The sequence below is a fragment of the Triplophysa rosa genome, linkage group LG11 (assembly GCF_024868665.1).
Source record: "Triplophysa rosa linkage group LG11, Trosa_1v2, whole genome shotgun sequence".
Lineage (NCBI taxonomy): Eukaryota > Metazoa > Chordata > Actinopteri > Cypriniformes > Nemacheilidae > Triplophysa > Triplophysa rosa.
In genome coordinates, this window is record NC_079900.1 from 22,048,421 (window position 1) to 22,065,726 (window position 17,306).

Genomic DNA, 17,306 nt, shown 5'->3' on the forward strand with positions numbered 1-17,306 from the left:
TAGATTACGGCCCGCAATGTACCGCATAATTAAACAGGATTTACAGCGTAACTAATTGTAACAATAATGTACCTCTACAGTAAATATCTGTAGATAAAGCAGAACAAAATGTAAAATTTGGCGAATAAAGGGGCAAGAGTTGGGAAAATTAAAAAATATATTTATGAGGGAACTGCATGCCATATTAACTCAAAATATCAACATTGATTTTGTACGTTACACATAAAAACTCATTAAAATAACTCATAATAACTCATAATTAAAAGAAATGATTTGTGACCAACAATCCTAAAATCAATCAAATAAAAATTAATCCTAAAGTCAAAACTCAAAAGTCAAATTTACAGTTGACAGACAGTCTGCATGCTTCATTTTTGCTGTTTTGCTTGGACAAAAACTGAACACATAATTTCCCCTGATTTTATGTTTGCTATAATAATAAAATAAGAACCTTGTACTTAATTAATATCCAAAGTAGCTTATTTATGGGTACATTGTAATTACAAAAATGTAGTGTGTGTTCACCCTAAGACTGTTGTATAGCATACTGAAGGTCATGCATACCACGTTATATTAAAATAGTTACCCCTTAGTTTTAAAATACTTACAGTATAAATGTTTTTTTTTCTGACTTATTTATTCCCCAAACTTTGCAATTGTTCCCCTACAGATATTTACTGTAGACGTACATTATTGTATTAGTTACGCTGTAAATTCTGTTTAATTATGCGGTACATTGCGGGCCGTAATCTAAAGCGTTACCGAAATCTCTCTTATGCTATTTTATATTATAAATATTAGTACTATAAAATGTATTATTAACAGTTTTCATTTTTTTTGTTTCACACCATAGGACACATTTATGGTTTATTTGTCAACTACCCAGATTCCGTGCTTCAAAACATAGCCTACCCCTGATAGCACAAGTACATCTGGCAGATGCCGTTTGCTCATCTGCCCTACATCTCTGAGACGTCTGCTGTCAGATGTCATATAGACCTCTAGAAGATGTCTGTAAGATGTGTATGATTTAGAATGGATTGTTGTCCATTAGACAGTAAACTGAGATGTTTAGCAAATGTTTTTACACACCAGATGTTTTCCAGACCTTTTGCAGACATCTTACAGATGTACCTGTGCTATGCTGTTTTTTTCAACCGGGACTTGCGTGAATAAAAGCAGCCGGCTGGGATATTGTCCAGATCGATGTTGTCTGAATGAGCTGACTTGCTCAAAAAGGTTTCAAATGAATAAGTTGTGAATGCCATTTTTACAGTAATAAACTGAATTAACCACCAGCTCAAATGTGTTTGACGTCACGAAGTCTTTGAAGTCAAGAAGTCCTTAAGCCTACGCTAAAAATGCAAGACAACCGAGGAGCCATCGAGCAACTATCCCGTCTCGTCTCTCCAGCAGAGTGGGAGTTCTTTTTCTTGTCGTGTGGCTGTTCTTCCTAAATCGGAAGGGACCGATCATTATCAACCTCATATTAGCCATCGTATGGTCCATGATGCTAATTTCACAGCCCACTCCTATCTGAATCAGACACTCTCCGCCTCCGCGGGACAGGGAAACAAGCGCAGAAGCAGAAAACGGCATTTCCACTGGGCTGTCACGTCAGAATCAGGGAGGGCAACCCTCCTTTCATAAGGCAAACACTGCTCGGTTTCTTTTCACACATTACACACATCTCTTTAACCGTGTTCTGTTTTTAACTGTGTCTATTTTCTGTAGCTGAAAATGAAATCGAGATATGCTAATATGATGCTCTTATGCTTTTTATCTTGTCCTGCGGTGTGCAGAGGAAAATATCTCTCACATCACCCATTTCATGCGCCTTTTAGCCACAAAAAAACAAATGTGACTGGCAACACGATCGCTCACTTTTCTCCTGCCTAAACTAACAAACAAACAACGTTTCGGGGACAGGTCCGGTTTTTCAGCAGCAGGGGGCAGTATTTGACTTACACCGCTTTTATCACTGCAAACGGGTTTGCTCAGGGGGCCTGTGATACATGGACAGAGCAACCCATTTGAAGATTTTTATGTTGTCTGCAAAACAAGTCAATTTCTTCACAATGCACAGCTACATTTGAATGGCTATCAATGGAGAAACATGCGTCGTGTGCATTTTAGTGTCAAATTGATTTGAAGGCTTGAATTTGACCCCTTGGATGTGCACAGTGGGTCTTGTGTGATGTGACAAATTCACTTTTTTTTTGTTTTATGACTTTCATATTCAAGCTGTATATATATAGATAAAGCAAAACACACTGTACGTTGGATTCTAATCATTTTCAAGAGAATGGAAAAATCTCTGAAGGGAAATATTTGGATGAAAAGATGATTGCTTTATAACATTAGCTTGCATTTAAACCAGAATCCTCAAATCAGCATTTCTGATTTTTGGAATAGCCTATGTGAACAAAAATCTCTTCACACACTTGTGAGCTAATGTATGATGCAAATTGAAAGGGCAGGAAAATCCACCGAAATATAAGTGTTACTTTTGGTTTCACCCAACCACGACAGGATAAAGACTGAAGAAACTAATGTGAACATTGATCGATTGAATCAGATGTTTTTACGAATCAGCTTTGCACAGTGGTGTAGTCTAGTTGTTTGTAGCGAGTATACTCTGATTCCCCCCCAGCCTACTCATCCGTCCCAGATGGACAACCCATGAGCACCACCACACTCACGAATGCATAGAGTATGCCTCTATATGTCATCAAGAGCATTCTGAAAGGTTTATTGCAAGCAAGATTTCAATTGCCAATGACAGCTGGGGGGACTTGCTGGTTGTGTTAATCACTGTCTAACTCAGCCGGTTAAGAGTGACATTTATCCTCTAGCCCCTTTAGCCCCCTTTGGCATATGTATACAACCCCCAAAGCACGAGTTTTATCAGCTGTGATAAAATAAATAAATCATTTGTGATCCATGTGAAAACCCAGCTATAAAGTCATTCATTTGTGATATACTATTTCTACATAAACCCACCCTGCTAAAAAAGAATATAACATAAATTCTACTGGTTTACTATATTATGAACCATACATTTTTATTCTACAATGTCTTGGGCATTAATGTGTGTTCTATTGATTCCCATCTGCATCTCTTGTGTTTTGGGCAGGGTAACCAACGTAATGTAAAGAATATCCATTCAATGAAAAATCTTACAGTAAATCGTATTGAAATAAATGGCTAAAATCAAACTCTGATGCTAGTCACTAATAACTAGATTTTTAGCCTAGTTTTTAGCCTAGTAGGTCACACTTATGTTATGAGTGCAAGTTGCGCCTATTATTGACATTGATAGTTAACTATAATAATTAACAATGAACATTTGTGCAGTTTTATCAAGCACCCGTTGCACTTACTGCATAGATTGCTGGCAGTGTCTCTAGCCTGACTTTCACAAGGCTGGCCAGGAGTTCTCATCTCTTTTCATCTAAAACAACTATATAGCCTACATTGTAGTATAAGTTATCTCCCCCTCATTTATTGATTCACCACACAAACTTACGTTTGTGAAGTTGGCTAGTTAGATACAATTTAATATGCCAACAATCCCCTCACAGTTATGTTAATGATAACAAATCACGCCGGAGGGGGACCCGCGCCTCATGCAGAGTGGCATCAGCCTCGTCGGGCTCATTTTCTGTAACACCTGATGCAGCTGCAGCGTCACACGAAGCGCCAGTAGCTTGAGGGGGTTGCTTACGAAAACACTGATCATTTGTGTAGTTTAAATGCTTGCCTTTCGTTTCATATCTCCCGGGTGCACCAATGGTCCAAAAGTCAGTGCTTAACCCACCTCAGAGGTGCATCGTGGGATGCTTTTTAAACAGAGAATCCCCTCATGCACCTCTGCAAAAACAAAACACTTTAAACAATCAAAATGCTTTCAAGACCATGTGAAGCAGATTCAGTTTGTTGAGAAAACTAGCAGTGTTTACATTAAAGTGAAGAAATGTCATGAAATGTTGGCCCTACCATTTCACTTTGTACATGATAAATGGCCTGTATGCCACGTGCTGCTTGGAATCTTCCATCGAGCTTGTTAGAAAAGGCTTCAGTTCTTAGACTGGTCTGAGTCAGCGAAACAGTCGTCCGTGTACCTGTGGCCGCGGCTCCCGTCCCCCACCCCCACTTCCTGCTCAGTTTCTAACATACAACAGCTCTGGTAAGAATGCACACGCATGTGGGAGTTCACAAAGACCAGCTTCTCAGAATAACGCACAAAATAAACCCAGCGTTTCTGCTTGAGGAACACATGGCCTGATAAAAGCTGGCATACGAGCATCTGTGCGTGCAATGGGAGGAGGAAAAAATCAAAGTGATGTTGAGTTTAGCTGATGTAAGTTGTTAAGATGTTTGTAGTGGCGCATGTCCTCCCACGCATTCACACAGGTTACAAAGACAAGTGACTCACACATCTTCTCATCAAGAAGATCGGAGGATAACGTGAGTCAGAGAAAAATGCGCATTGAAAAAATGATAATGATAAATCAAAACCGTGCAATGTTCACCCGTTAAAGTCACCGTGAATGTAAAGAAGGTCAAACCGCAGAACTGCAGATGATCCGCTCAAATGAGTAAATGAAAACATGACATGTCAGCACAATGACTTGGAGCACACTGAGGTGTTTAATAGCTTTATTTTGATTTGAGAATGCGTCAAATTAAACAAACAACAGTTTATCCAAACCATTCGTTTAAGAAATGCACAATTAACATAAAGTGATTAGGAAATATTCCCTGTTGAAAAAAACAGCGTATGCTGGTCAGGTTTCGACGCATGGTAGCTGGTTTAAGATGGTTTGAGCTGGTTTAAGCTGGTCATGTGCTGGTCCTAAACAACCTGGGACCGGCTTAAACCAGCTACCACGCGTCAAAACATGTTTTTTCAACAGAATATTAACAAACAGTCATTGCTTAAAATAATATTTTTAATGATCTTGACGCTAAGTTTTCTATCCAACAAAAGGACAAAAATCAAACTTCGGAAACCATAAAATGTTTTGGTTATGCGCGTGTGAAAACCAACTCTTTTTGGAGTTCCTGCAACCCCCTCAGCTGTGATTTATTCACAATAAAGCACTAGCCTCGAGTACATTATTGCTGTTAGAAAACGGTTAACACACAATAAAGAGAATAAAGCGAAAAACTATGTATCAATGCAACTTCATGAAGTAAAAGCAAGAATCAAAATAGTCCCTGATCGGCTGTAAACAGCAACAGAATGTTTTGTTTATGTTGCTAAGCACGGTTGCTAAGGGTGCTGCGCAGCGATACACAGAATCGTCATAGCTGTGTTTTATCGTGAACTTAGAAATATCTGCTTTCCACCATTCAAGGAGATAGGACTGTTGTATAATAACTGTCCAGAGGTGTTGCAAACATGGCCACCGAGTGTAACGACTACCGTCAACGGACTTTGAGGTTACTAGCGACATCTTTTTACATTTTAGTTAGTTTCGCTAAGCTGAAAAACAGCACAAAAGTCATGGGGAGCGTGACAGTCGTGACCACTATAAACTGTCATTGTTTAGAAAAGCTTTTTCCAAAATTCTCCTTGTGTATTTCACAGAGGGAAAAAATTGAGATGCAGCGATACGATTATTCCTAACTTGAATGTCATTAATTCATATAATGACTCTTATCATTGAACATCAAACTGGTGATGTTTCTTAACATTTTCTATATACAGAGCACAAATTCTTTGCATTTTCCTGTCCTCTTTTGATTGACAGCCCCGATCATCGGCTGTTTTTAACCTATCGGCCGATAACCGCTTTTACCAAAATTGCTTTTATCAACTGATACCAATTATCTCTAGAAAAAAATCATACTGATCAGCAATGACACAAGGATGAATATACAGTATGATGACAGGATGGTCATGTGTTGAGTGAACTACTCCTGTAAATATACAAGGGATTTATGTTGGTGATGCACAGACAAGATGATCAACATAAACACATGACTCTTACAACAAATGTAAGATACATATGAGAAATACCTTAGGAAAATTACATTGAGTTTAATTAAATAGACAATAGGCACAATTTTAAATAGTAAAAATACATGTGCAAAATACCAAATAAACAGTATTTTCATGTTTTGAATCACAAATACAGTATGACATTATCATGGATTATTTTCTAATATCTGTCAGTGTGGATAGATGATGCAATGAAATGTTCTAGTTGTGGTTTTTAAAACCTAGTTTTGCACCGACCTCCATAACATTTTATATAAAACACTTTGAATGTAACAGGGTTGAACAGCCACTGCAAACATATCTTTATAAATGTAACTGAATATTTTTATTTTTCATTACAAAGTCTGTTTATTACAAAGAAAACAGTAAAACTCATACTGCAGTATTCTGCAGAAGCTTTTTTTTTTTAAAGAAATTAAAATTCCATCCAAGAGTCCGGATGTCATATGTAAATCTTTTTAAAGGCATCATATTCTTTTTTTTTCTTTTAATGTTACTACAATAATTTGAAATTTTCTAATATATATTGCTACTGTGTTCAGTGTAAAAGTCCTTTCACATGTGAATTTTCCCTTATGAGCTACAGTTACTGTTGTCTGCAATAAAACATTAAAGTGCCCCATCATCAATACAAAACATACATTACATTCACAAAGAATCTGACATTAAAGTCCCAGTGAAATAAAATATTACAATGCATATTTTTTCATGAAATATCACAGCGTTTATTGTAAATAGTTTAAAAATGTGGGTCATTCTCTTTTTTTAATTCGTGTGCCCTCATAATCTTTAGTTAAAATCTGAAAATGCACTTCCTTCCTGTTAGACGGCTTGGGCGGAGCATCCGTTAACTCCTCCCCTTCAACTGTCAGTCTGCAGCCAGTAACATTTTAAAACGCAATGGCTGTTTTTATACATCCAATCAAATTGCAGAGAAAGATGAAAGCATGAAAATTCTGTTTTACTTGGAAATGCATCAGAATATGGAAGTACAAATGATTGCAACTTCCGGTTCACGGGGACTTTAAGATCAAACTGACATGTTTTTTTTATATTAAAATATATGTACTTCTAATAATTGCCTAGCAATGAGCTGTATTGCTGGTATTTCTTATAAAATGCTATTTTCATTGACAAAGTTTTGATTTCTGTAACCATTTCTCTGTGTAAAACTTGACAAAAAATATATATTGCATGTTCATTAAATAAAACATGCACTTGTCATTTTTCGTCAAATCCGCCTCTGCACGGATTCTGCACATTTTCTGTATGTTAGCAGAAGTCATTTAAACCATGTACACTCCGAAGTAGTTCTCAGCTGAATTTGAAAACACAGGTTTACAACCTTTCACCCTGACAAAAACCGCATCACCTTTGAAGAGATTAAACACTCCGCTGAGATAGCTGTTGTCCTGGATTCCTGTCCTCGTGGGTTTAGGATGCAGTCTGCTGGACTGAAGAAGCAGCATCTCTCCTCCTGCGTAGCGAGGTGATGTCCGGGCCACAGAGTGGGTAAAGAAAATGCTGGTCTCCTCAAAGTGGATCTTGGAGTAAATGGAATAGTATCCATCCTGCTGTATGATGAGTTTGCCTTCTTTCTCCTTGTGTTTTATACGGTACAGGATAGATTCCTGGCTTATGTTCCACAGCATGATTCCTATTCCAGTATGACCAGCTACACGGGAGAGAAAAGTGTGAGCGTTATACTGTACACAAGTTTGGACACACTTGATCAAATGATTGCTTCGTTAATCTTAAAAACCTTTGAATTGAAAAGTCTGATGCTGATATACATCTATAGAATGCATTTCATTGGCTATGTGCATGTACCACAATGACAAAACCACTAAATATAAACTAATCTAAAAATATACATTTTATAAGAATACATCAAGTTTTTTTTGGTGAATATTTCACTTGATTTATTTTCTTGTTTGTTTAATGCACTCTAAAAAAAAACAGTGCTATATAGCATTAAAAGTGGTTCTTGGCTTGTAATCAGTGTTGGGTAAGTTACTCTGAAAAAGTAATTAATTACTAGTTACTAATTACATATTCAATAGTGTAATTAGATAACTATAAAAATTACTCTCTCCAAAAGTATTTAATTACTAATTACTAATGACTTTCTATATCCTACATCAACCTTGATTAGTTAAGTGATTCAAGGATAGACATGAAACGGCTCTTTCAACTCATTCAAATAAATAATACAGTATAAAACTACATAAAGTACTCTTATTAACTGACCAAAGTATTACAAATGTGAGAATTATACATTAAAGCTTGGATTTTAAAGTTAGACTTTGAATTTGGATGTCAATTCCACTATTGCACACACATATATTACACAAAGTATTTAGTTTAATTACATCAGAAGTAACTGTAATTAAATTACAAAAAATAAGAGTAATCCTTACTTTACCTAATTTTTCAAGGGAAAAGAAATTAAATTACAGCGACTAATTACTTAGTAACTAGTTACACCCAACACTGCTCGTAATCATAGGGGAACCACTTTTAGTGCTATATAAAACCATATCTTGGTGCTGCAGTTGTTCATCACAGGTTCTTCAGCGGTTCTTTGGGATGACTGAGGTGCTATATAGAACCGCTGAAGAACCATACAAGGGCTTAACAGGTTCTTTATACAGAAACGTTTCTATATAGCACCTCGTCACCCCAAAGAACCTCTGAAGCAATATATGGTTCTATATAGCACTAAAAGTGGTTCTCATATGATTATGAGCCACGGACCATTAGTGCTGCTATATAGCACCATTTTGTGTGTGTGTGTCGATGAGTGAGAAATAAGCATGTGAGTGAAGCATACATGGGTGTGATCAAGTGTTCCCAAACTTTTCTGTCGTATGTCCCCCCATGGCGTCATCAGTAAGGCTCAATCATTCCCATAATCCCATTTGGTTTATTGTAGTTTGACATCCATTGCAATTAAAACCAAACACACAGGGAATAGAAACAGCTCAGAACTCACTTGTCAGCTGTGCCATTGGTTTCGATGGGTTCATGGCTCCACTTGGTTTTTGTTTGGGGGGCACCTTATGTTCTTTATCTTTCATATGCCAATAAAACACATGACAACAGTTTTAATGCAGTCTGATTGGGATTTTGTAGAATAAACAACTCATTGATTAAAGATGTTATTCACAGCAAACTTAAAGAATGAAAATCTTTTGGTGAAATCTTTACCTTGTTTACTCATTGCAGTCTGTGGATCACTTGAAGGGGCCTGCAGAAGAGAAGAATAACATTGTAAGTTTGTGTGTCTTTAACTTAATGATTGCTTTGGGGGAATTTGTGTGGCTCGTTTTCATGGGTTTGGTTTCCAGAGAACGCATAGTATAGGCCTACTTCTAAAACATTTACTTTGAATCCACTTGAAGTCAGTTTAAAAGAGTCTGGCAAACACGTGAATGGCAAGAATACTGTCTTGGGCTAACTACAGCTTAAAACCTGTGATTACATTGTAGTTCTTTTCTTTGGCAAATGTATTATGAGCTTCAATTGCATGTATGCCTTTTTACTGTAGCATCATATCATGTGACATTTCAGTTAAGAACAATTATCACCATAATAATGAATGAGTTGTATACATTTTCTTAGAAAACGCAGCCTTTTCTTTGTCCTGTAGCGAATGGGTTGTGTTATCTGCTAACATTTCCCCTTTAAACGCAATGCTTTGATCTTTCTGACATTGTATTTGAGGAAGTGATGTGATACAAAGTTTTTCTGACCACATCCCTATAGTGTTTTGACTATTAGGTTTATACACTGACACACAAAGTAAGTGTAAAATAAGTAATATTTTACAAAACATAAGTAAATTAAAGTAGAAAAATATTGAATTATGAATAATATGGTATGAGGATGTTATTTGGCCATTTTTCCACTGACCTTCAGATTTGTCACAAATTGTATTTATTTCATTATATTTATTAAGTATATGCAATGTTTTGGGTCAGGTTGCCAGTAAAAACAAAAGCTATTAGTATTTTGTAATGCTATTTAGGATTGTGAGTATTGTTCGGCCACTGACAAGCCTACATTACTGGTTGGCCAATAATCTGAATATAAGGAAGGTTCATCCCCCTGTGGTGGGATTTCTTATCACCATGAGACTGTGGACTTGAGGTTGGAAAATATTTTTTGTATCACTGTATGCTCATGTTAATAAACACTTTTTGGGACGGCTAGATAAATTGATGAAATAGGGTACTATGTAAATAAGCTATTATTTTTGGACTTATGCCTAGTCCCTAAAATGCATGTTTGACTTGTCTTTACAGAAAACAACACTGTAGAAAAAACTGAATTGTACAGATTTTTTTTGCAGATTTTCCACATATATTGTAAAAAAACCTGTTCAAAATTTTACTGTTTTTTAAAGATTTTTAGTGTATTTTTCAAAAAACTTAAAATTACAGAAAGAAACCGCAAATGTACAAAAAAACATGCACCCCAGCTGCCAGAAAATTTCTGTTTTTTACTGTATTTTTTTTACAGTGAACGTCTCGGATACGACTGTAACCTCCGTTCCCTGATGGAGGGAACGAGACGTTGTTTTGAGAGACAGACTGGGGTTTGATCTTGAGAACCTATCATCTCCGAGAGGAATTTAAAACGCCAATGGGCTTTGGCGAATGGCACACGCACACCAGTCCCCAGCCCGAATGGGGGGACAGAACCCAGGTGGAGTAATCCACCGGAGGGGAGGTCACAGATCACAGGGGAACCAGGAGTGAGGAATTCAACATACGGGACGACCCTGCAGGGGAGTCACTACGTATAGGGCAACAGTCCTAGTATAGGGGTCCACCTGAGCAGGGGCGACTCTACCAGTACTGGACTTGGTTCCACCAGACCGCTCCGCCCGGTCTGTTACCATAATGCCAATGCTTAGTGATGGATGGAATGCCTATACTTCGCCCTAAGGGGGGAAGTAGGGAGGCTAAGATAGGGCACTAGACTCGCCTGGAGAGGGGAGAAGGCGCTTTCGCAGGCATACGGCCAAACCAGTTGCCGGCCTTATGTGTAAGACACAGGGCGGACACTGGTTCCATGCGGAGGTTGTAAAACCTTGCGAAGGTACTGCGCGTAGCCCAACCCACAGCACTACATATGTCTGCCAGAGAGGCGCCCTGAGCCAGTGCCCACGAAGAGGCCATACCCCGAGAGGAGTGGGCTCTCACTGACAAGCGGGCACAGGCGATCTTGGGACTGGTATGCCATCCACTTGGCATCCACAATCCAGTGTGCTAATCTCTGTTTGGAGACAGCCCTCCCCTGGTGCTGTCCCCCATAGCAGACAAAGAGCTGCTCAGAGCTTCGTGTACGCAGTGCATGTACTGGACACAACACGTTGGAGGTTGGGTCTTCCTCCCCATAGGGGAGCACCTGCAGGTTCACCACCTGGTCCCGGAAGGGAGTGGTGGGAACCTTGGGCACATAACCAGGCTGGGGTCTCAGGATAACGTGAGAACTACCAGGCCCAAATTCTAGGCACCCATCGGACACAGAGAATGCCTGGAGGTCCCCCACCCTCTTGATAGAAGTGAGCGCCAGCAAGAGTGCTATCTTCATCGTTATATGAGAAAGACTGGCATCTCTGAGGGGCTCGAAAGGGGCCGTACCAAGGCCCTTTAAAACCACATTAAAGTCCCAAGAGGGTACGGAAAGCGGTCGAGGTGGACTCACCCTTCTCGCGCCCCTAAGGAACCTGGTGACAAGGTCATGTTGGCCGAGAGACTTACCCTTCATGAGATCAAGAAGAACGGCAAGAGCGGCTACATACACTTTCATCGTGGATGGGGAGAGGTTGCTCTCGAGTCTCTCTTGTAGGAAGGCCAACGCTGACCCGATCGGGCAACTTTGTGGGTTCTCCCCATGGGAAGAACACCAGGAAGAGAAGAGACGCCACTTATAAGCGTATAAACGCCTAGTGGCGGGGGCTCTAGCCTGCAGGACGGTCTCTCTGACCACCGGCAGCAAGCCACTCAAGGTCTCCTTGTCCCGTCCAGGGGCCAGACATGGATATTCCAGAGGCCTGGCTTGGGGTGCCACACCGTGCCCTTCCTCTGCGACAGAAGGTCCTTCGTCAGGGGAATCGGCCAGGGGGGCACTGTCGTCAGAGCCACCAGGTCTGAAAACCAAGTCTGGTTGGGCCAGTAAGGCGCAACTAGCAGTACTTGATGTCCCTCTTCCCTGACCTTGCACAGGACCTGTGCAAGGAGGCTCACTGGGGGGAGGCCGTACTTCCGCTTGTCCTGCGGCCAGCTGTGTGCTAAGGCATCTGTGCCGAGGGGTCCCTGGGTCAGGGAGCACCAAAGCAGGCAATGGGTGGACTCCGGGGAGGAAAACAGATCCACCTGCGCATGGCTAAACTGCTCCCATATGAGCCGGACTGCACGGGGATGGAGTCGCCATTCTCTGCGGGGCGTCCCCTGACGAGAGAGTGCATCGGCTGTCTGGTTCAGGTTGCCCGGGATGGGTTGGGATCACCTGCTGACTCCAGAGGAGGAGGCGTCGGGCGAGTTGTGACAACTGCTGTGAGCGTATGCTGCCCTGGATTGATGTACGCCAAGGCAGTCATGCTGTCTGACCGGACCAGCACGTGTTTGTCCTGCATGAGGGGTTGGAACCTCCTCAGTGCCAAAAGGACAGCCAACAACTCTAGGCAGTTGATGTGCTACCGCAGCCGGGGACCCGTCCACTGCCCCGATACTGCGTGCCCGCTGCACACGGCACCCGACCCCTGCAGGGAGGCGTCTTTCGTAATCACTAAGCGCTTCGTACCTGCCCGAGTGGAATCCCCGGTCGGAGAAAGCCAGATCTGACCAAGGGGGGAGGGTGCGAAGGCACTGAGGCGTCACCGTAATGCGCCTGGTGCCGGTGTGCCACGCCCTCCAAGGAACACGACTCTGAAGCCAGTGCTAAAGCGGTCGTATCTGCATCAACCCGAGAGTGGTTCGGTGGCTGACAGAGCGGTCACCTTGCACAGGGCGGAACCCCGGGGAGGTTGACGGCTCTGCTGATTTTCCTGCCTGATGTTACCGCCGGCCAACGCAACGTCAAGTGGAGATTGTGGAAGGCAGCGATAAGTCGTGTCGCCCAGCACACCGTCGTGTCGAGAGTGCTGCGGGGAAGCCCGGAGAGAGAGAAGCTCTTTTGAGAGAGAGTGGGCGCCCGGCTCTAAAAAGGGCCCGGCTTGGGTGAGGGACGTGGCAGGTGGCATCCCGCTTCGACCCGCCGGCGATGACCTGGTCAGGGGGGTTGTGCCCGCTGTTACTCTCAATCCCCCTGGCTCATCCCATCAGGCCTGCTCTGTCTCCCAGGCAGGTTCCCAACGGGGTAGAAGCCCTCTCCTGCAGGGCTCTGCATCTCTGGCGGGCCGTTGCTTGGAGGGCCCCAGTACCAGAGGGGCCACCACAGGGGGGGCGGGCTGCTGTGGGGCAGGCTGCGCTCGGGACCTCGATGACCGATAGGTGGCCGGGTCACGGCGGAGCAGTCTGCTTCTTCACCACGGAGAACCTCCACAGTGTCACCACACAGCCCCGCTTGCGAGATGGGCATGTCTAGAAGGCTCGCCTTCTGAGCATCACTATGCAAGGTCGAGCCACAGATGTCTTCCTTGGACCACTATCGTGGATGCCGTCCGACCCAGAGCACCCGCCATGACCTTCGTCGCACGAGGCCGGTGCGCAGCCGGGTCGGTCTTCCCATCAACCAGATCTTAACGCTTTGGCTTATGACTCAATTGGTCACCATAGCATTATGAACCTGATGGACCACCATAGCGTGGAGGGCGGAGGCAGTTTAACCCACAGCATCGTAAGTCTTCGACACGAGTGTCAAAGAGCTTACATGCCATGGAAGGGAACCTTGGTCGACCCCTCCAAGTGGCAGCGTCCACGGTGCACCACGACTGCACATTCCACCTGGGAGACGTCGACATATCCCTTAGCTGCCCCACCGTCCAGGGAAGTAACAGCTCCTGAGCCCGTCAAACGGGAACGATCCGCAAGCGGCATATCCCACGTCTCTGTGAGCTCATCATGCACATCCAGGTCAGCGAGCATTCCGGGGAGGGCGGGGCCACTGCAACCCGATGCTCGTGGCCGTCCGGGAATGCACGGCCGTCATCTCTGTGTCGCCTCTTCTTGGGCTCGGCCAGGAGGTAGCTGTCTGACGTTATGACAGAAAGTTCGTCCCCATCCCGTTGTCGAGTCTGCCCGCTATGGGACGGTACACCGCTGCCCATCGGGGACGAGCCAGGTGAGCATGCCTGGGCACGGATGGTCCGCGAGCCGAAACTGGCGGAGTGACATCCATGGGAATCCAGTCTCTCAACACAACGTCGAGAGACCGACTGAAGAGGAACTTGCAATCCCATATCTTAAAATATTAGATTCATTTTTTTGTCTCAACAGTAATGTTTTTTGTGATGCATGTTTGTAAAAAGTTCTTAAATGTCAGCATTTAACTAAGTCCTAACTATAGCACACTACTAATCGTTAAAACAGCTTGAAACCAAACACTACAGGGTATTATTTTCAACCAGTTATTTAAATGTTAGCACATAGTTAGTGAAACCCTACATATCATTAAGTAAGGGATAATGTACAGGCAGCCGGTTGTTATCGCAGAAATAAGCCCGACATTGTGATCAGGACCCGACGCGAAGCGAGTAATTGCCACATGAGAAAAGAATTGTGAAATGTGAATTTGAAATATTTTATTAGCTCATTTTTACCGAATGCTGACCTTCCGTGAGGAAAAGCCATTCACTTTCGGTTTTAGGGTAAGAAACGACGTTCAAATGTCACAAACAGGCAATTTGGTTTAATCATTTGTAAATATATTGTCATATATGTTATTAAAAGACATATATATATATTTAATTTGTCAGAAAAAAAAATGATTTGCTGCATCCGGGTTACCGTGTGTTATTAGTTTTGAGAGGTTGTTATCTGGGAATAACGAACCTGCAAATGTCGCAATTAGCCAATCAAAATCAAGCATTCCAACGAGCCGTGTATTACAAAATAATAATACTGTTAGCATTCAGACTCGTTTGTTAGTTTGCGTTATCTGGTTTATGAGAGTACTCTGTAGCATGTTGGCTAAACCTTGTTTCTGGTAATTGTTTTAGGTTAGGTGACCACAGGAGACCCATGTGGTTTCCGCATTAGCAGGTTGAGTCCAGATATACTTCTGCAAACTTTTTGCAAAGGGAGGGGCCGTGCACGAACCTACATCTGAGTATGTATTCATATAATGTACTTTACAATTCAATGGTAGTGCACATGCTTTCATGATTATTTTGTCATTTACACCACACATATTATCAGCAACAAGTTGAGAAACTAAATCGAACTGAATTGATTTCGTATGTTGGCCTCTTGCTTTAAAAACACGCCTTTAACGTAAAACCTGATGCTTTGGTGATGGGATATGTGCAAAAAATGTGCTTACATTTTATTTGTGACCTTAAATAGTGCAGAATATGTGTTTGTCTCATAATTTAATAGCAAAGGTTTTCTTCAAAATCCAACACTTCTTTCAATTCAATAAATTATTTTCTTGTGTTATTACACTCATTTCACTTTTTTTGCTTGCAAACCCTGAGGTGGTCCACACCCAGTTTACAAAAGCTTAATTTCTTACGGTTCTTCATGAGAAAGGCATCAATTTCACATTTTAAAAAAAAGCTTATCACAGACCGGAAATAAGCAAGCAAACAAACATTGCAGGCAAAGTATTTATACCGAGCCACAAGAATGGGACTGAAGTTGGACTGAATGATACTTACAGGCTTTCCGTTGGATGTGTAAAGGTAATAGATGAAACAGGCCTCCACTGCCATGCCAAACAGAGCTACAAACACCAGAATCACCAGCAGTGTCTGGACCACCTCTCTCCTCTGCCTACGACCCGGTTTGGGGGGCAGCGGAGGGGGTCTCGCATTGCTGTCCACAACGAATACAGAGGGAAAGTTAACACCACCGTGAACCATTTTTATGCCGTCTTAGATGTGATGAGTTGAGAACTCAACATCCAGAGGAGAAGATGCTGTCTCGCAGCGTGAGAAGCCCGGCTGCACAAGCACAGTGACAGCGAGACCCACTCTAAGAGTGAGAGATAACCATCACTCATAAAGCACTCAGGTGGGCGGATCAGGTGAAATGTCTGCGAGGAGAAGAGAAGAAACTCTCAGTCCATCTCACAAGCTGCTGGGACAGGAGCCCGTTGGAGAAACGTCGATAAAGATGTAGAGAGTATTTATTCACTTTCCAGAAGAGAGAGAGAGTTATTAAAAGAGCAGGTCTATCTTCCACGGTCAGAGCAAGACAACCGTTCAGATTAGGTTTTGAGTAGGTTAAGTGGAATTAAATAGAGATGGAAGAAGAGGACGTTAAAAAGTTAGACACAGAAGTAGAAAGAACAGCATAAAGTATTTATGGCCGTGCAATGAGCCCACCGATTCACACCTTCCTCTGTATCACCTCTCAGTCACCACTTCCCCTCATACACAGCAGCACATATACAGCCATACAAGATCTGATGCGCTATATTCACAAAACATCTCATAGACGCCCTTTGCTCTCATAACTACTAGTCAAACTATTGATAGTTTCACCTAAACTTAACTCACAAACCTGTCGACATTATTAGAAAACAGAAAAACAGTATCTTAGTTAATTCAATTTTGCCAGTAGTATAATGAATGAGTAAAAATGAGTAAGCATTCTAAATGTACTTGGCTTGTAGTTGTGTTTACTCATGTGATTAAGTAGCCTATTAAATACTTATTACAGTACTTTTTTCTGTTTAAATTAGAGTACATAAAGAGCTTAAGTCGTAAACTAGTTGCAAACTTGATGTTTACGACTGTTACACTAAAAAGTATACTTAAAGGCAGTGCTCGAATTAAATCATGTCTTATGGGTCCCCACCCCATGGGGCACATGACAAGTTGCCTATAACTAGATGTAATTCATTCAAAAATTCAAAAATAATTCATTCGCAACAGTATCTTGTCTGCACAAAATTTAGAAGTGTCATTAATTTAAATTTATTGAAAAAAAATCTGAAAGACCCTAAGTCTGTTTTTTACATCTTATAGGGGGTCCCTCCCAAATGTCTTCCTGTAACTCAGTGGTAAGAACATGATGCTAGCAACGCCAAGGTTATGGGTTCAATCCCAAGAATTGCACATACTTAAAAACTAATTGAAACTAATGTATAGTATGTTGCAATGTAAGTCGCTTCGGATAAA

At 41.8% G+C, this 17,306-nt stretch overlaps 1 protein-coding gene across 1 annotated transcript; it reads right to left on the reverse strand.

The window, feature by feature from the left end:
• Window positions 1–4,654: 4,654 nt before the first annotated feature.
• tnfsf14 (TNF superfamily member 14) lies at window positions 4,655–16,486 on the reverse strand. The gene is made up of 4 exons (XM_057346332.1): window positions 15,840–16,486; window positions 9,221–9,260; window positions 9,006–9,083; window positions 4,655–7,685 (listed from the first exon to the last, which is right to left on the reverse strand). The coding sequence occupies exons 1-4, from the start codon at window positions 16,041–16,043 to the stop codon at window positions 7,297–7,299; spliced, it is 711 nt and encodes a 236-aa protein (XP_057202315.1). The 5' UTR covers window positions 16,044–16,486; the 3' UTR covers window positions 4,655–7,296.
• Window positions 16,487–17,306: the final 820 nt, after the last annotated feature.